The following is a 20091-nucleotide window of genomic DNA, read 5'->3' as shown; positions in this document are numbered from 1 at the left end:
TGTATTTAATAGATCTATTTGGAGATACTTAGGGGTGTCAGGTTTGGAATTTTTAGTGAAGTCAAATATTCTCTGATGTCAAAATTTCTTTAGAATTTCTCTTCCATTATTTATGTCATGCATGGTTGTTTTGGGGTTTTTTTGACACTGCTCTGTCCACATGGCCTCTCCATGTAGCAGCTCTGGTGTATGTCACTTTGCACAGCTGAATTTATTATGTTGTTAAGACTTAATACACCTGTTCAGCAGCAAGGATAGTGGTGTTAAGTAGGAAAACAAAAATGATCTGCCAAAGCATTCAGCTAGCATCTTTAAAAGCCAGAGACCAAATGTACTCTACTTGGTGGTACCTGTGAAGCTACTGGCTTCTGGCAGGAGACTTCTGGTGTTAATTCCACCTGCATCCTGGGTTAAGCACTTCTCTATTGCTTGTCTTCACACCCTGGGGTGCAGGCAGAAAAAAACAAAGAAGGGTTGAACACATGATAGTAGAGATGAGCTTTGTGTCAAACTGAGCATGCATGGTCAGTCCTTCCCGTGACGGGTCTCTCTTCCTGTCCAGGCTTCATCACAGCTCTTGCTGTTCTGGGACAGTGGAGAGAGCAAGCGGTTGTAGGGCATGGCTGGTGTCTCTCTGAAAGGAACTGGGATTTGGGGTTTAGGTTTTGGTGGTGTTTTTTTGTTTTGGGTTTGGTTTTGGCCGTGGTGCTGGGTTTTCTGTTGGTTTCTTTGATTGGTTTGGGGGGTTTTTTTGAGGTCTTTTTTCTGGTTGGTTGGGGTTTTTTTGTCTGTGTCGGAAACTTTCGTAGAATCACAGAATGGTTTGGGTTGGAAAGGACCTTAAAGATCATCTAGTTCCAACTCCCCTGCCACAGGCAGAGACACCTTCCACTAGACCAGATTGCTCAAAGCCCCGTCCAACCTGGCCTTGAACACTTTAAGGGATGGGGCAGCCACAACTTCTCTGGGTAACCTGTTCCAGTGCCTCATTTCTTCAATAGTGACAAATTTCTTCCTAATGTCTAATCTAAATCTATCCTCTTTCAGTTTAAAACCATTCTCCCTTTTACTATCACTACAGGCTCTCCTGTTCTTTGCCCTTTTATAAATGAAAACAAAATTTAATCTGTATTGGAGTAAGGTGCAGGGTGGCTTTTGCTTTCCATGGCATTTAGTTTGCCTTCCGTTTGATCAGCCTAATTAACAGATCACAGCCTCCAGTCCTGGTTTAGACAGAGGGCTTTATTGAAGCTTTGAAATTGGTCCCTCAGCTTAAGTCACTTTTTGCTCCTTGGCAAGGTGTGAATTGTCTGGGCTTTTCCCTCCACCCAAGCACAGAAGCAGCATGCGGGCTCTCCGGGTTTGGAGGTGCCTGGGGTGGTGTTGGTGGCTGATGCAAGGAGGACCCAGCTGCCAGGCTGTTGATTTGAGCCAGTTCAGCAGGGAACATAGTGATGGCAGCAGTGCCTGGGCAGCACATTCCTGTGAGCCTATTGCTAACTAGTGATGTTAGGGTAGGTGTGAGGTCAAAGCTGTCAGCTTTGTGGTTTAAGGCAGCTAAAGGAAGTGAACCATGTCTGTTAAAACCTAGTAAGATCAGCACATGCATGGGAGTGTAATTTGCATCCTGATCTGCAACAGAGATGTGTCGAATCCCAGCTCTGCCCAGAGCAAGGCGGTGAGTGTCCAGCACCACCTAATCCAGAGAGGGATGGAGTCAGCCTGCAGAAGTGGAAAGACGCGGAATCACGCTCCAGTGGGCTGTCGCGCTGCAAGTTTCTGAGCATTTTTATTTTGTCATTCTGGATGGGAACATTTAAGGTAATGATCATTATTTTTCAACTTTTTTGTAACTATGGAGACCAGAAACTTCATAAAGCAAAGCAGAGACTTTCTAGGTGCAGTTGGAACTAGCTCAGACATTTCTGTCTCTTGTGGCTTCTTGTCAAATCTTTTTAACTTCCTGGGAACTGGAAAAAAGAATCAGAGTGGCATATGCCGAATATTATACTTTAGATTGAAATTCAGTAGATAAACATGAATGAATCTGCATCTGAAAACAAAGGCTAACTCTCAAAAGCCGCTCTCCCACAGCAGCACTGCTCTGAATAGGAAAGGTATGTGCCAATAAAATCAGCAGGTATGGCAGCTCTCTTGTCAGACAGGCACCCACATCTTTTTAAAACAAAGGCAGAAGGACCTTTGTATCTGGAAGTGACAGTAACTAAGGAGGGGAAAATGTTTTGTGTTATATATGAACCTGTGAACTGTTGGATAGGGGTGGAAACGTCTATATAACAACACAAAGATAAAGTGGTATAGTAAGGGGTAGTTCAGAAACACTAGTTGCTTATATTCTGTGTAACTCCTTACACTGTTACATACTCTTATTTGTATTTAAGATACTCTGTGGGGGAGTACGAATCAGACATATACATCAGACATACGTGAGACTTTCATTCTGTAAGTATTCCAGCTAGATTTCTCTTTCCCTTGCAGTTTGATCTGTGAACAAGATCTTTCTGATTTTATCTGTGTGCAACAAGACACTGTATTTTGTCCAACAAAAGGGAGCACAGGGAGCCTGGACAAAAGGCTGCAAAAGCTGGCTTGTGCTGATTGTGTTATGCCCCATAACACAAGTATGAAGAACCACCCCAGGGAATGGATCCCACGTCTAACTGTTAACAGCATTAATAGTTTTTAGGTGGCTCCTGAAGCAGTGAAACTAACTGATATGCCTATAAGAACACAACTGTCAGCTCTCATATATAGTTTTGGGATATATTGTTTGGTGGAAGATAGTCCCATAATTTAAGATCTGTATTTAGTTTAAGATCTACGTTGTTATGATGATAGTTTTCCCAAAAGATAAAAAATTAGAGAAGCATCAATATGCTGATTTATTTCAATGACTAACATAACTTAGAGATTCCTTGATAGCTGTTAAAATTGGCAGTGGACAGTCAAAGAGACTTTTTGTAGTTCTGGTGTCTCCTTTAATGAACTTGGAATAAACTGTTATCGGCAAATTAGTTAACAGCACTAATTATGCTAGAAAAATAATATAGGGAGGATTAATAGGCCAGGAAGTGTCTGAACAGTGTAATAGTATAAGACAAACTAAATCTGTCCAAACAGCCCACTACCACAGTTCACATGCAGCATTGACATCATGTAGCAAGAGAAGGATAAGAGTGAAAACTAATGGATTTAGTGGGGAGGATTTTTTTCTTGAGGATTGGTCTTGAGTTGGCAGGGGAAATTAGCAGCCTGACCTTCTGCATGTTTTTTGGTTCAAAGGAGATGTTAATGGAGAGTGAAAAGGCAACTGTATTCCTCAGATTGCTAGAAGGAAGCCTGTTTTGCTCCAGAGATCTCCTTTCTTTATTTAATGAACTTTGAGAACCGTACATCCGCCTGACAGTTAGGCTTCAGTGTTCTGCCTGGAAATGAGGTCCTCACCAGCAAACCCATTGCATGTAAGATCTTGCTCTGCATCCTTTTTTTGCCCATCTGCTCCTTCTTCATCTGAAACTGTCTTTCCATGGCATGACCTGAGCGGAAGCTCTTCCACTTGATGGGAAGGACAGGAGCTGCCAGCCTGCTGGTGCCCTCCTCCTTCCATTTCTGTGCAGTCCCAGCCCTAGTTTGTCCCACAATTTGTCATAGCAAACTGCACGTATGGATGTTGAAAAGTAACAAAAGAACTGATAAAATATGCACCCAATATAAATTCATGAGCAAGGTAATGCAACAGGATCATTCTAGCACAAAGGTTATTTTCTACTTGCCTTTTTAATTTGAAATATTCAGAACAGTTTTAGAGTTTTGAAATGTAATAAGATCCTGACCTGTTTTCCTCCAAATTGCAATTGTAGAGCTTAATAATATATTGCCATCTGGAACTGGGTCAAAGTAAATCCACATACATTATATAACTTGAATTGGCTTATACAAGGAGAAGGGGATATAATATCTTAAGCTTTTTAAATAAGGGATAAGTACAATACTGGGAATTTGTTAATATTATCTCGTGCTAAATTTTAAAATGCATTCCCAGGTGCAGTGTTTAAAGATGAGGTTGTTTATTTGGTGGGATCATTTGCTTTATGGTGTCTGGGAGTTGTAATTGGTAGTGATGCCAATAGGCTGTTATCCTGGGGTTGGATATTACTGTGTTCAAATGCTGTTGTGATGACTTCGGTAGATATACCCAGATGAACAGGAGGAGAGCTCTTCCTCCCAGCCAGAAAGGAAGCAAATGAATGATTTGCTGGAGTGAATAGAAATAGTTATGATTTAAACATGCTGGTCATGAAAATTAGTCAAGAACTACAAAAATAGTTCCTTCTATCAGTGTTATTTACTAGCCTGGAGAAAATTGTCCAAGCTTTTTTATTTTAATAGGCGAAAGTTCATTTACTGACATTTTAAAGCATGTTGTCTACTTTGGGGAGGCTAGAGGGTACTATATAGGTTGCCAGCGCAGTTCCAGGGCTCAGTTTCTCGGGTACTCTCCAGAAAGTTGCCATTTGGCTCAGAGGTGATCACACAATTTATTCTGTGATCTCAGTGCAGTTTAAGCCTCAATTGCTGCCTTCCTAAATTCTTTTTCACTCTGTGCAATGAGGGTGGCTTGTCTTACAAATTACAAGTACATAAATCACATCTTATACTGACATTTCAACAGTGCTTGAAGAAGAGGAACTGGGCTTTACTGGCACACTGCAGAGCTGCTTGCATGCGGCAGTGTCACACAACGCTGTCACTGGATGGATGGGAACATGGATGTGCTGTGCCGTGCCATCACGGCATTGCAACCACTCCAGCTACTGAGCCCCAAGTGCCAACACAGCCAGCGTGACATTTTCTGAGATAGTATTTTTAGGTGTCTCAGTTGTGAAGGTTTTCTTATGTCATCTCTCCAATTTCAGAGTCCAGGGCATAGCACAGAAAGACCAAAACTTTTACCTTAGTGACTTGTATATGCATATATATATATATATATATTACATATACCTAACTTCATGCTCCTGGAGTAGTACTCTAAAGGGACTGGGATGCAAGGTGGCATTACTGCAATGTGGAATGAAGTTCAGGGATTTTGCAGCAACAAGTGCAATACAGAAGTTAAATTAAAAATAGATCAACTAAAAATATACTGTACATCAACAAGTCTTGTGTATGAGCCTGAAACCTGACACATTGTCAGTCATTAGCCCCCCACATCAAGCAAGAGGCCTCGTACTACAATGGCCCTGACAATGAGTCAGAGGAATAGTGCTTCTCACCTGTTGCAGCCATAAATGCAGTCCAGCCAAATAGTGACTGGGAATTGTTTCCATGTGATGACACGTGGCTGGTTTGAGATGAGCTGGTGTCACAAAAGCCCTCTTTCTCTATAGCTGGCATGTAGACGGTTGTCAGGCACAGGACAAAGGGCAAAGAACAGGTTTTTAAGAGTATTTTACTCTCTTTTCAGCAGGCGGTCTTTTATGCTGTTGTTGCCATTATGCATTGCCACATTTGAGGTCATGACATGATTTGGCTAAAATCTGAATGTTACGGTTTGCGCTGATCTTGTTCTGTCCCCCAGGAGACAATGGCATCAGCAGCATATGGGCTTTTTGGACAGAACTGTCTTTCACAAGTTCTGCTGCTGTAGAGCTGTGTTGGGAAGGAAAGGAGGGTGACATCACATGTGACAGTTCCTAGCTCCTGAAAAGAGTCACAAAAGCGATGATCCAAAGATTAATTTAACTATGTGTGAAGGACACTGTTTTAATGGGAATTCTCTGGGATCATATTTAATTCAGCTGAGCTTATTTTAAAAGTATGTAGAGCCGTATTACCAAACCCTGCACTAACGTGTAAACTCTTCCTACTCTACTGACAGACATACAATGCAATGTTATGGACAGGATGTGGCCACTGGTCTGCATCAGGTGCCAGAGGACCTGGCACCATAAGGTTTACAATCCACAGCTCAAGGCAAAGGAGCTGCAGAAAGAGTGATCAAGGAGATGATCAGGACATTACAGAATGTTAATTTAATAACTTTACACAGATGATCATTACATTATAGATTGTTAATTTCATAACTTTACATAATTAAGAAATATATGTTAATATACCAACACAGAAAGAGAAAAGCCACATGATACTGAATAGTAATTGTCTCGGTTTGAATCTCACATAATACAAACAGAATTTAAAGAAAATGCAATTACCTATGCTACTAATTTAATTAGCATTCATTTAGAAGAATACGTCCTTTGGCATTTGACAGCATTTAAACTCTGTGTGGCTGTTCAGAAATAGCTACCGAGAAAACAAAAATCAAGTCCACTTAGGGAATATCTGAAAAATTCAAAAATATTTTGAAATTAAACTATTTCCTCTATTTTCTTCCCTTGTGTGTACTCATATAAAAATCAGCATTGGGATTTTGGAGTTCTCATTTTGCATGAGTAACATTTCAGATGATAATATTTGTATTCACAAAATATACTTGAATCAATTATCAGCAGTATTAGTTTCTCTGGAGAGAAAAGTAAGGGAATTTATGCTTCTTTCTTTTGGGGTTTTAGTATGTTCTAAGCTATTGCTGGTGGTTGATGATGTTTGTAACTGTTCATGTAACACATGGAATATTTTTGCTTCAATATGTTAGGTGATTCTGGAACCTGTAAAGCTTGATGACTAGTTCAGAGCATCTGCTGAACTAGCAAAGGCATTGGTGCTCAGATGAAAATAATAACTCTGAGGTGCACTCAGAAACCATGAACTTGTTATCTACCAAAAATATAATCTAGTATAGATTTTACACCCCTAGAAGGGTTGTTTTCTTCCACATACTGAAGACAGCCCATATGCAATCTCTCCATGGATTTTTGCTTTAAATGTAAACTTCAAGATAACATTAAAAGGCTATTTCTAGAGATTATCCCTCTAAAAAAATCATCAAAAGTATCTTCTTTTCCTTTTTGTCCTAGCCTTTGGGCTTTTCCACGTGACCTTTTACTTACAGCATGATTTTAAAGCACTTATACAAAAGATAACATGCTCTTCATGAGGTTTAAAGGGAGTTAATTTCAGTTCAGTATAAATGAAACAAGAATAAACTGAATCTGAGGAAAGCCTTTTACTGAACTAATGATTTCTGCATTTTGCAGCAATTACACTAGAGTAATTAAAGGGTATGTAAGGCCTTGCAAAAACGACCATTGGCCTTTTATATTTTGGATGAGGATTTTATAAGAATACCTGCCTTCACTGAGAAGGTAAAGCCAAATTACGCTGCTTTTCCAATCTGTGCCACTGCTACCACTTTCATTAGCATCATGAATATTTACTTGATTGTATATAAATATACAGAACAAGGTAGAATAACCCATTAAAAAAATTAAAAAGTAGACTCTTTTTTTTTTTTTTTTTTGTGGTAGAAGTGTATTCAAATCTATTTCCCTCACCAAATGTTTAGTCTTCTGCAGGATCTTGCTGCCCCTTGGGCTGAGATGCAGAACTGGAGAACCAAATGTGGCAAAATTTCACTTGTGACATCCTTTGTCATTAGGGGTGCATTGCAAAACATGCTGATTCTTTGAGGAATGACAGGTGAGTTCTGTCATTTATTCTTTGCTCCATACAGATGAGGGATGTGTTAAGAGAAGTGGTGTAACAGAAATGTACGTCATGGAAACATTTTCCAGGCTATTGCAGAAAGAGTTGTCTTTGAAACATTGATTAAATTTGGATCTTTTCTCACATCATGGTTATTTTAGATCATTTTATGATGTCTGTGACTATATCACTGAGAGAATGGAAAAGGAACCATTCCTCGAGTGTTTAAGAAACAAAACGTTGCTACAAGTGTATATCTGTGTGTACAGGTTGGCAAGAGAGCAAGGAAGAACTGACTTTTTATTTTCCTTCTGTAGGCTCTGTATCCTGAGCAGTTTGTTTCCAAAAATCCAGGACAAAATAATACTTTTCCTATGCAAATAATATTTCTATAATTAATTATATTACTTAATTTGTTGTGGGCTTGGTTGTTTTGTTGTTTGGGGTTTTTTTAATAATTCAGATCTATTTTTCCCAAACACTCTATACGCCTGAGACAAAGCATTGGCCTGGCCGCCCAGGACTGCAGGACAGGGTTGCCATCTGGTGGCAACCACGCAGCCCGGAGCAGGAGTGAGCAGGCTCATACAGGATGACCCAGGCAGGAGAGATTTTGGGCAGTGGGACCTAACCTCTGAAGTCCTGGAGACGCTGGATGCCAACAGGTCAGTCTAACCTGAGCAGTAACAAATATCTCGAATTTTGTGTACTGTGGACAAAATGAGGTGAGATGGTGTATGGCCTTTGCTTAGGAAACAGCCTGAACCTGTTGCAGTGGCCAGATTTAACTAGTGCATAAAATCTGTGGCTGCTCTGGAAAACAGGGAGCTAATTAGACAGTGTGGGTTTGTGATTCAATAACAGGACTGGCTTCTAAAAGCAAAAAACCCAGCAAATTCTGGGAGCTCAGACTAGGGCAAAATACATTCTCCATTAAGAATCTACAGAAATGAGAAAGGTAGAGGAGGGCTAAAATCAAACAAACATCAAAATCTGTGTTTCTACCTGTAGATATTTTCTCCCAGTTACTCAAGCAGTCTGAACAGCAGCCAACAGGCTAGTGCTCAGACATTTTTCAGCATCCTTGGTTTGTGCACAGAGGTATCCCAGGCTGAGCAGAGTGAGATTCAGGTGCCCTCCTTCATTGTAGTAGAATTCATTTGAACAGGGACAGAGACACCCCCAAATGAGGAAACACTCAGTTTTTTCAAAGCCCCAAAACACTAAATATATATTTCCTGAGAAAAGTTTTAAGTATAGCATATTTAGTTTCCTGGAGGAAAAAGAACCAAACAACAAAACAAAAAAACCCCACACAAAACCAACCAAACAAAAAACTAAAAAAACCCAAAAACAAAACCAAAAAACAAACCCACCAAACAAACAAACAAACAAACAAAAGCCAACAAAAAAACCCCACAAACCCCCACACAGCTTTTTTGGTGCATGTAGCTCCAGTGCCTCCTTCGACTGATGCTGTAGAGCACCCTCTGGTTTCCTTGTAGATCTGAAGTTGGCCTGTCTGACGCAAGAGGGTACTGCTGCACAAGTGTAGGAGCCACTGCTGTTCTTCACACTACCTTTTCCTTAAGGACTTGGTGTTTACAATACGTATCTAGCTACTAAAGCTGGCTATCTTCTTACAAATAAGATATTTTTTTAATCTGTGCATGGAAGTGTCAATTTTTTAATGTTTTTAGAACTTTATTTCTGGTTGCATAAAACTTGGTAAGGTTTTGATGGCTTTTCAAGGCTTGCACAGCTTTTTTGCATTAAGTGATTTGTTCTGGTAGTTTTTAAAATTTGTATTTTCCCCAGCACAGAAGATTCATTTAAAAATGAAAATATAAGCTATAGAAAAGGAAAGGAACAAACATCCATCTCATGTTCTCCCACAAGCAGATGGACTGCAAAAGGAAGGGTCATCTCCACACAGGCAAGCTCATGCCAGAGTCAACCTGGAAAAGGAGGGAGAAAATGACTAGTTGTCTACAAATGCAGTGGGAGTCTGAACTGGTCCTTCCAGGAGGACAATGTCAAATCTTGTGTCAAGATCATGCAGATTCAGCTCACGTTCAGAAGTGGTAAGTTTTTGCAGCGTGCAGAGCTCTCTGTCACTCATATGAAGGCTGTTTCCTTATGGCTGAGTCTCAGCTGGTGCAGTCTTGTGTATCTCTGCTGACCTTAGTATGGTTTTGCTTTAGCACAAGTTGTTTTCTTCTGGTCTTGAATTTTGTCCCCTTTCACTAAATGCCAACCTTGGTGAGGCCTGCTTTTTGCAGTGTTTAAGAAAAGGGAGTTGTCGTATGTATAGATGAGAGCAAGGTATCTGTAGGTATTTCTGCTGGGAAAGATGCAGTTTAGGGTGGGTGACTTTAGAGCACAAATTCCAGGGCTGGCTTATACTCAGTTGTGTTGTAGTTTTCTAATACATAGGAAAATGCAGAATAAAAGATTCTGAAGAAATCATAGAATGGTTTGGGTTGGAAGGGACCTTAAAGATCACTTTGTTCTAACAAACCTGAGGACATTGAAATCATCTTGCTCCATTTTATCCAGTGTTTATGGTTAACTGGAGTGATCAGATAAATAAATTATTTAAATCTTAGATAAACATGGCATTTTAGAAAGTCTTCCACAATTTATGTTAGTGAATATATCCTTTTTTCTTTAGCCAGTTTGTGTCTGCCATTGTATTCCTTGCTGGCATGATCTAATGTTCTTTCAGAGAACACAGTAAGATCCAGTAAAAATATTTTCAGCCTGTGTATGACTTTGCTCAGCACATGAGCTGAAATCATACAAGCCAGCATTTGTTTTTGAATGTGTATCTTCAGTCCAGTAAGTTGTTTTCAATTCAGGGCTGAACCAAGAACTGAAGATGCATCCCAGCTGAGCAGTTCACTTACTTGTTTTTCAGGAGTTAAAACAAGGGAACAAAAAAAAGTGTAATCTAATATCCAGCTGTTGCCATCTCTTTCTCTGGGTATGGCCTGGGTACCATGGAGAAAACCAAATGCTTGAGAATAACAATCCCCTTAGGTGCCCCTTGTTGGCTGCTCCTGGCCTCCTGCACTGCTGCCTCCCCACTCTCTGAATGGAGCTTTTCCTGCCCATTTGAGTCTGAAATGGTAAAAACGTATCCTGAGCGCTAAACTTTAAACTTCACCTGCAAGAACAGTCCCTTTGCAAGCCAGGGAAAGAGGGGAGCTGGGCAAAAGGAAAAGAAATCAGCTGGGAAGCAGCTCTGGCAGTCATTCACTTTGTTTCCTTTCCTCCACCTCTGTCCTTGTGCCACAAGCAGTGCCAGGGAAGGGGGAAGCCTCCCAAGCTCTTGTATGTGCCCCATTTCACCCTTGGGTGCAGGGGAAGTGGCGGGAGTTGGGGACTGGCCTGGCTGGCCTGAGCTGGGAGAGCACTGGGTATTCAGGTTTCTTCAAGCAGGTGACACATGGGGTTCCTCATTTCTTCTCTGTCCTTACAACCATTGGAAAGAATTTTCTAAAAATAGTGCAAATGGCACAGTGTGCCTGGATTTCTTCTTGCCCGCTACCCAACTTCCAGCAGACCTGGAGCCAGAGGAAGCGTTTCAGGCCAGTGTCAGTGGAAGGCTGGAAGATGCAGCGTCCTGAACTCAGTTGACTGCTTGGAGATAGATCATGATCACAACTACTGCAAAACAATACGGGATCTGCTCTATTATTGGGGGTGGCTTAGTGCTGCTCTTAGCTTTTTGCTAGCAGAATGGGGCAGTGCAAGAGGCTAACACTCTGGCACCTGGCCACTGCTGGACATGCCTCCCTTCGCCTGCACTGAGGCCTTTTCCTTACTCTTTTTGCTGCATACACGGTGCACTACGCAACTTTTCTTATCTAAAAAAACAGAATGGAAGAATTATTAACTTTGTGGTTTTGTGATAGCAGAAAAATCACATGGAAAATGCAGCATGGTAAGACTGGAGTTTTAACTGGGGCTTAGCAGCTTGGTCAAGAAGTTAAGATTCAGTGTGAATCTGAGTGGCACATTAAATACTGATTTTTCTTCAGCTGTCACAGTAAAAGCCACACCAACAGGTTACACTAATGTATAAATCATAAAATGCATCCTCCAGAAAGCTGACATTTCCCAAGTCATAAATCCTTTGGTGATTTACAGTGTATGATGGGTTGGGTTTCCTTCCAGAATAATAATCACTGGAGAAGAAGAAATTCATTAAATTTTTATAGGAAATATCTGAAACTTGTCCTGTTGCTGACCCTGCACTGGGCAACTTTGGTTGCTGAGCTATTCCTGGGAGGTGTTTATCATCCTACATGTCCTTCAGTTCAGCAGCAGGCAAAGGTGTGCAGCACCTGGTCAGACAGGGCTCCAGACCTGCTTTCTGTCTCCAACTATCTGTGGTTAAGTACGCTCAGCTCTTTGTTCACGTACAGCCATCTCCACGGAGTGGGCTGTTGTCCATGGTCTCATCAGGCTGTGCAGAACAGGCTGGAAACCCAGGTCAGGTTGCAGTGCCCATTGAGACTTTGGCCACTTAAGGGGAAGCTTTGAAATCTGGCCTTGCCTTGCATGCCATTGCTTTGTAGGGCAGTTTGCCTCCCAGTCATCTGAAGTTCAGCACTAAGCAATCCAGCTGAGATGGTTTCTCATAAATTATGTGTCAGGCAGATTTATTCACAGCAATTATCCCCTTGCCAGCTAGAAAGGTATTCACCAATCACTGAGCAGCCATTGAAATGAAACTATACAAAGACAAAACCCACATCGTTATCCACATTATTTTTAGACACCAGTGGGGAACTAATCCAGAAATGACATTGCACATGTAGATGTCTACAATGATAGCGCCCTTTCTCTGTTTTATTTACAGCCTTTTTTTACCAGGTATCTCAGCATTTAGCTGAAGTGCTCTGCCAAAAGAAATGACACATATACCCTAAGCCCTAGGAAATAGTGTGTGGTATTAAATATTTAGTAGATTAATAAATGGATCTTTTCAGGTCTTCAGTTGCATAGTTATCAAATAACAATCAGTCTTTATTTTCGTGATGTAAATGTGAGTGGAAATAATGTCTAGCAATTTTTAAGGGAGCTTTCAAATGCTGAGATTGCTGTGACTAATAAAATGCATCTCATTAGACAAATTTTCCATATCTATTTTGTGAATGAAATAATCTGATACTTTCTCACGTTAGTCTGCAGGTCACAGGAGACTATGGCAAAGTAATAATGCATTTCAAAGCATATAAACATGGCTTTAGATTTGCTAGTAAATCAGGGCATTTTAAAGGAAAAAGCTCAATTGAAAGAAAGAAATGTGATTTAAAAAAATTAGTACCAATATTACAAAGCTATAAGTATTACTTGGAGCATTAATTTTGTGAAGATGAGTTGATATGTCCCTCTAATACAAAGCAGTATAGCCTTCAGTTATTTATAAGAATCGCATAGAATTTGTAAATTGAAAGCATTTCTTTGCCAGGCTACTGAATACTGTGTGTAGATGTTCACATGTTAGAAGTACGATTAACAAAAATACAAATTTGACATTCTAATACTTGATATCTAGGTACTGGTGAAATTATGAAGATTTAGAATGTACTCTAAACATACTAGCTATTTAAATAGTAAATATTGCCAATTTTCTTGCAAAATGGGTGGTATTTTGAAAAGGTTTTCTGATAGTTGCTTCCCAAATATCAGATGCTAAATCACTCAGACTCAGCAGAAGCAGCATAGCAAAAGCATCTGTGTTGTTGTTACCAAGCAGTTGATATTTGCTTTCTCTATTGATTTCCCAGCATTCCTCAGAGAGGACTGTGCTATGAAGAAAACCTGTTCTGGTACAAAAGGGGAAGAGTTTGCCTCTTAATGAGGTGATATGTGACTGTTTATAGCTAAATCTTTCCCTAACATATTGTCTAAGAAAGCAGCACTGGCTCAGGGAGAGGAAACCCGAAGTTCACGAAGCAGAGATGTTTGTCTCTGACTCTGTGTTCTCTAAACAAGCACAGCCTGTATTTCTGCTTACTGTAACACCCCCTGTGTACAAACACAACACAGCGGTGGGTTGCAAAGATGGGTGGGTGGAGAGATGCTGTAGTTTCTGATGTTAGATCTGTGCCCATTACTATTACAGGAAAACAAATCAACAACAACGTATTTGTGGCAATGTATCTGTTGGCCTTGTGGTCCCAATATTAGGTTGGCCTGCTGAAATGCTCTTTTGTAACCAGTCTACCTGTTAAGGAGCTGTACAAACATTTCTGGTAGTACTGGTCTGATTTGTTTTCTCGTTTTCTGTAGGATTGGACTCTGTCTTTAATTGCCCCCTTGCCCATTAACTTTCCAAGAGCGTGTGCTCGAGGACAGATGCTGCGGATCCTGGGTTTGGTGTGGCAAAGGCACTGGTGATGGACAGCTCCCCAGGGCTTGCCTGGCAGTTTTGGTGCAGACACAGTTAAATGGCTTGGACGAGAATGGCAGGCTCATACACCTCCTTTGTATGACTGAAGGAATAGCCAAAAGATAGCCATCAGTGGAATAGTGCACTTTGTTCTACGAGGTAGGATACTTTTGAACACAGCTAGGGGCATTGTTCTTCCCAACCCTTCGGCACAAAACCAGGTAATTCGCCTGTAGAGGGTTCTCAGTGGCCGGCAGCAGGAGTTGATGAACAACATCATTCATAACTTCCAGCCAGTCAATGAATCCAAAGCTTCTGCTTTTTTCTCTTTTTTTTTTCCCCCTCCCTTTGCCAAAGCGCACATGGATCTGAAGAAGAGAATTTAATATTTTCTACAACATCAGTATTGTTTTTCCCCTTAAAATTGCTTTCTCTTCCAGAAAGACTTGCAGCCCTGCTGACTTACTCAGTTTCTTCTAATTCACTTAAAGTACTGAAGGCATTTAAAGCGCATTCCTAGCTTTGAGCAGATAATAGGACTGAAATCAAGGAGCCTGCTCAGAAGACTGCCTTAAGTGAGACACATCTGTTCGAGTACCTCAGTGAACTGAAGGCTAAAACAGAGATCTCGTTTCTAACTACTAATTCAGCTAACTCTGAATATTGAGTATTTCATGATGCCAGCACAAACACAGAGAAAAAAACATACAAAAATTACATTATAATTTGAAACACAGATAAGAATGAGGGAATTGTTTTTCTTACGTATTGTTCTTCAGCAGGCAAAAAAGTCATTGCTTTTTGCCACGAATCACTCTCTTGAGTTTATTCTTAAGCATTGTGTACTCTTCTTGTTTTTTATATTTTGAAACTGTCCCCCTGCTTTTTTTTTTGGCTGTTGGACTGAGATCTATTGTAGAATTTATGTCTGCAGTTCACTCCTCCGTTCCAAACAGATGATGTGTTGTTTAAAATAATATCGATATTGTTACACTATTCTTTGCTGCAGTTACAACTTTTATATCCTTAACCTCATGCTTTAGGCTTGCAGAAAAATACTTACTGTGCTTGCAGCTAAATTAGGGTAGTAGTTAGGAAAACTGTTGTGAACAGCAATGACTCTGTGTCCTTGCTTAAGGCAACTAAGCCTAGAAAGATCCCAATCTGTGAAGGTCAGATTCGCTTGTAAGGAATACCTGGTTCCGGGTAGAAATTATTTCCATTAGATCGGGGCGTGTGTGTATATATATATATTTATATGTATATGTATAAATGTAATTAGCAGAACCATAGCAGATAGGATTCTTATGGGAACAGCTATGCAGCCAATGAAGCTATTGTATCAGAGAGGTTGGGGTTTTTTTCAATAAATATATTACACAAAGAACAGAATCATATTTCTTTTTATACCAAATTGCATCTTATCCCAAAGCGTCTGCTCTACAGCAAAGCTAGACAAAGAATGCAAAGATCGCATTTTATTCTTGTGTCTCAAAATGATACAATACACTGAATTGTGCATGGCATACCAAAATGTTATATAGTTTTATTTTAAGACTATACCCATTTTGGAAAAGCAGTAATGAAGTTGCTTTCCTTATGTGGTGCTTGGGGAAAGGCAAGCATTTTTTAAGGAGTGCTGTCTTGCTCAAGAATGCAGAGGACTGGCAAAAGCCAGCAGTGGAGACATACTAGGCATATCCAGTACCAGAAAACTTCAGTACTTGCAGAACTTGCCATTTCGGTTATTTTGTTAGCATACCATTTGGATCACACTGATCTCTAGAGACCAGTGGAAGTTCTTTGACTAGTTTCCCTGGGCAGGTGAACATGATGCTTTGAGGGGACTCACTGAGTCTTTACTGTGAAGTACTCGCAGGTCTGGAGATGTTGCAAGTGCTGCCACAACCACTGGGAAACCACCAGTGGGAAATTCTAGAGAGTAGCAGATGCCATGATGTTAAAACTGATGAAAAAGATGTTATCACATGATGCTGTTAATTGGTAGTTAGAGTTTCAGGTCCAAAAAATCCTTTAAATCTTGTACTCCTACTAGAGGAAGTAGGATTCTGATCTTTCAGCCAGAAAAGTTCTGCTGTCAGCAGAGACTTACTGGTATGGACCTGGTATTAGTGGACAGACAGTAAAGCTTGATGTCTCTGTTGCATCTGCAGAACTGCAGATGCCTCAAAGTACCCATTTTGATTTATCTCATTGTGCAAACAGAAAAACAAGAGCCTGAGAGACAGTGAGCACAAACTGACTGAGGAATAAGATGGTCAAGATACTGATTGCAGAAATTGATGAAAACTTCCTTAGGTGACATGACTTGGCTTCTGTTATTTTCCCATAATTGTCATCTTAGAATTCATGCCAGACTCGAAAGACCAAAAAAATTAGACTGTTTATAGTATGCAATCTATACACAACTAAAGTCATTGCTGATGTAAAACAACTGTCTTCAGCAAAGTTTTGCCAGAGTTGAATGCTGCTCAGTCACATTGTGTGTGTGTTAGCATGGTTTCTAAGATACTGATCACAGCAATACAAATAATTGTATTTAGAATATTCTGCTGCCATTCTTTTTTGTTGTTCATTCCAGATGCAAGTACTCTGCAGACGGATGTAAGTCATATAGCCTGGGGCCCACAGTTTCCATTCTTGTATCTAGGACAAAAAAATATTTTTCCTGTGAAAATAATCAGACATCTAATTGCATTTCCTATGGGTATACTGAAGGCTGTCTCTCCCAACCGTTTTCTAGGTGTAGCATTGGACAGGTATCTGCACTCTTCTGCTCTACCTCTTCAGCCATGGGGTGGGCAGGGAACTTAGAACAGCAACTTCTGTGTTCAGGAACAGACTGGTATTGCATTTCCATTATAAATAGCTCTAGTCCTTTCACAATTAAATACTTGAGTTATGAACCTGCTTTGGAACAAGTTAGACCGTGTTGGTATGAAAAGCTGGTATTTTTTCCACCTGGTGCTCTAGAATCTAACTTTGGCTTTATTCCTTCAGGCTGTCAGATACAATAGTTCTAAGGATGATGCGATCTCCAAAGCCATGGTAAGAGAGGAAGCAATTCTGAAGAAAGGTGATAATTGAATTTTTTTTTTTTAATGTACTTAATGTCTAATCAACAAGCACATAAGAAAGCGATGATCTGTCTTAGACCTTAGAAGGTCTGCATAATGTGTTGCTGAGCTCTGTCTTGTCTTCTGGAAGCCCACACCAATGCCTCTGAACTACACAAGCATAGAGATTAGATTTCTTCAAAACATCCCATGCAGCTGTTATGGAATGGTTTTTGAACAGTGAGTTGTGTCCTCTTCCATTTCGGAAGTACACAGGAAGAATCCTTGTTTCATTTAGTATCTAGGCAGAGCTCTGAAACGGTATTTTATATGAGCCTGATGAATGCTAGAGGAAATGTCCTTCTGTTGCTGAAACAAAGCATTTGTTAGGGACGTGGGATGCACCTGTGTGTTTCTCTGAATGACTGAAGCATCTGTACAGGGCTTCATTTCCCTAACAGACTTTGAGTGGGTTTCTTATTGGTCAAAAACTGTGGCCAAGATCACCGCAAGGGATCTTTATACAGCGCTCTCCTTTCATGTGATACAAGCTTGTGTAACATGCAGTTTCTCCTTTTGGCTCAGATCTGGCACTCACTCCATGTTTTTTTCTCTTCTGAGTTAGAGATGCTTTGCAATGATTTATCCTATTTAGGACAATATCATTCGCAGATTATCTTACAAATGTTCCTCCCTTGAATTTTGTTACCCACTACCCACAGGAGCAATGAAAACCTGTGACTGTATACTGTAATCTTTCAGAGGGATGATGCTAAATGTACCTCTGTGCTTTGTGGAGTGCAGGATACTTGGTGATGTTTAGCAAGTGTGTGTGTATGTGTGTGTGTATATATATGTAATACATATAGTATATAACTATATGTAGATATAACTGTAGAAATACATGCACAAGTATTACTGAATATGCCTTGGCTTGGTTTTTTGATAGGAGAGGGATGAGAGAAGATGTGGAAGAGTAAGAACAAACTGGACCCCTGTCATGCTTTAAATATGTGGATGCACATAAATATGACATAACCTTGCCATCTGGTGTTTCATGGCTGTAAAGAGGCCATAAAGCAGGCTTTGTCCTGGTTTCTTTCCCTCTTCAAAAAATGACCCATCTTTATTTAGTCTTCACTGAAACGTATGTGCAGTTGCAGGAATAGGAAGAGGTAACCTTGAATCCCTTCAACTCCTGCCTTTTTAGACAATTGAACGCATATAGCCAAAAACTGGCATCACTAAGCAAGGCAGCTGCAGCACATTCCAAATATTGCTCTATTTAAAGCATCCCGAGGCTTACAAGAACAACTGCAGAGGCAAACCTTAAAACTTGCCAATAAAACTAGCAGAGGGGGGAATGGCAGAACCAGGTAAGATGCGGAGTGAACTGTGAGTGTAAATATGTATTATTAAAACTCATAAATCTGAGCAGTGTAATGTGCAAATACTCAGCTGTCTGTATTCTTGTGTGGTATGCTATGTATTTTACTTTTCAGCAAGAAAGTGTAATCAGTTTAAAAGCTAATTCCGTTAACAGCAATGAGTTTAACGTAGCTTGGGTTCCTCCTGTATTTCTGCATCCTACCAGTTTTGTTTTCTTTGGGTTTTTTGTAGTTGTAATTTTAAGTTGACTAACATAATAAAATGGAGTATGTTTGTATGACTAACATAATAAAATGAATTATGTTTGACAGCATTTTAAAAATACTGTCTGTGTAGCTGAAATCTGAGTGTAATGCTAGGTGAACATACAAAACTTTATATTTTAACCCCACAAAGCCCAAGTGGCAGAGCAAAATGAAATTTGAATAACGAACTTATTGTAAACACATTTCCACTTTCTCCAAGAAGAAAAGGCACTTTATAAAAATGCATATTACATTCATTGTCATTTTCTATTTACTTCACTGTAAGATATAAGATTTACTTCCACTGTTCGGATGGTGAAATGACTGGAAGTTTAAATATGGTGTTAGCTGTGTCCACAGTTATTCAGGTAGTACTTTTCCTCGTAAAAGTAACTTTTTTAATACATCTTCACAGCTACATTAAAACTCTTTAAAAAACTCTTATCTCCCCTTTTTTGCACTGTCACCACTGGTATCTAAGAAGGATAGTGGAACTCCACTAAACTCAGATACAACAGGATACCGAATGCTATTTTTTAATTTTAGTTTTCATTGATATCTGCAGAAATCATACCGATACTGGTATTGCTACTTGTGTGCTACTTGTGTAGTTTGGGGAGTTATTTATTTATTTATTTTAGAAGCACCGTGGCCATAACCACTCAGATGTTCCAGGCAGGCACCAGCCCTTGGGCGGCAGCGGGAGTCCTAACGCTGAGGCAGCTGGGCTTGACTGCCTCTGGCCTGGCCCCTGCACACCCTCTGCAGGGAGCAGATAAGACATGGTTGGGCAACATCGCTGAAATGAGTAACTGCCCGGTTCGTGTGGTTTTTAAATATGAAGCTGGCAAATGCCAACAACACAGGAGCCTGTCCACATCAGTGCTGTGGTTAAATTGTATCTCGGAGCACATAAGGAACACAGAAAAACTTGTGTGTTGGAGCTGGCAGCTGGGAGACATGCAGGAGGCACGGTCCTCCGGGATGTGCACGCATTCCCTCCCAGCCTGACTACCGCGGTGTTCAAACTGCTATCCCAGTGCTGAGCTAGTGGTCTGGTTGTGTGTGTGCCTGTACTCTATGAGAGTTAAAATACAAAGAAAATTTTTGGGAAATTCTGAGGCATTTTGGAGTAGGGAACATAAGACTGCGAGCCCAAGCTTGACAGGCTCAGGCAGGGAACCATCCCCTTCTCTACCTGCCAAGCCTCTGCCTGTTTAAGTGGGAGTTTTTCTGCCAGGTACCTTGGGGCAGTCTTGTCAGTGCAGTTAGGCCCAGACATTTCAGGGGTGAAAGCAGCTCAGTGAGACCACACACATTGGTTTGCTTGTGGTAGCTGTCAGGAGTT

At 40.4% G+C, this 20091-nt stretch overlaps 1 protein-coding gene across 3 annotated transcripts in view; it reads left to right on the top strand.

Annotated features, from left to right (window-relative positions):
* Nucleotides 1–20091, top strand: part of STRIT1 (small transmembrane regulator of ion transport 1) — a 37495-nt gene that overhangs the window by 13950 nt on the left and 3454 nt on the right. Inside the window, exons 2-6 of one of the 3 annotated variants that reach the window (XM_030495107.1) lie at nt 1642–1821; nt 2403–2463; nt 7487–8291; nt 9529–9710; nt 17054–17129. In XM_030495107.1, the coding sequence (XP_030350967.1) occupies nt 9660–9710; nt 17054–17129 (127 nt within the window). In that variant the 5' untranslated portion in view covers nt 1642–1821; nt 2403–2463; nt 7487–8291; nt 9529–9659. Of the gene's footprint in view, nt 1–1641; nt 1822–2402; nt 2464–7486; nt 8292–9525; nt 9711–17053; nt 17130–20091 lie in introns of those variants that run through there. The other 2 variants (XR_003992677.1, XR_003992676.1) reach the window with 2 other exon arrangements.

This window comes from Strigops habroptila, chromosome 8, assembly GCF_004027225.2.
Source record: "Strigops habroptila isolate Jane chromosome 8, bStrHab1.2.pri, whole genome shotgun sequence".
Classification (NCBI taxonomy): Eukaryota; Metazoa; Chordata; class Aves; order Psittaciformes; family Psittacidae; genus Strigops; species Strigops habroptila.
This window is presented reverse-complemented; position numbering and strand designations above follow the sequence as displayed.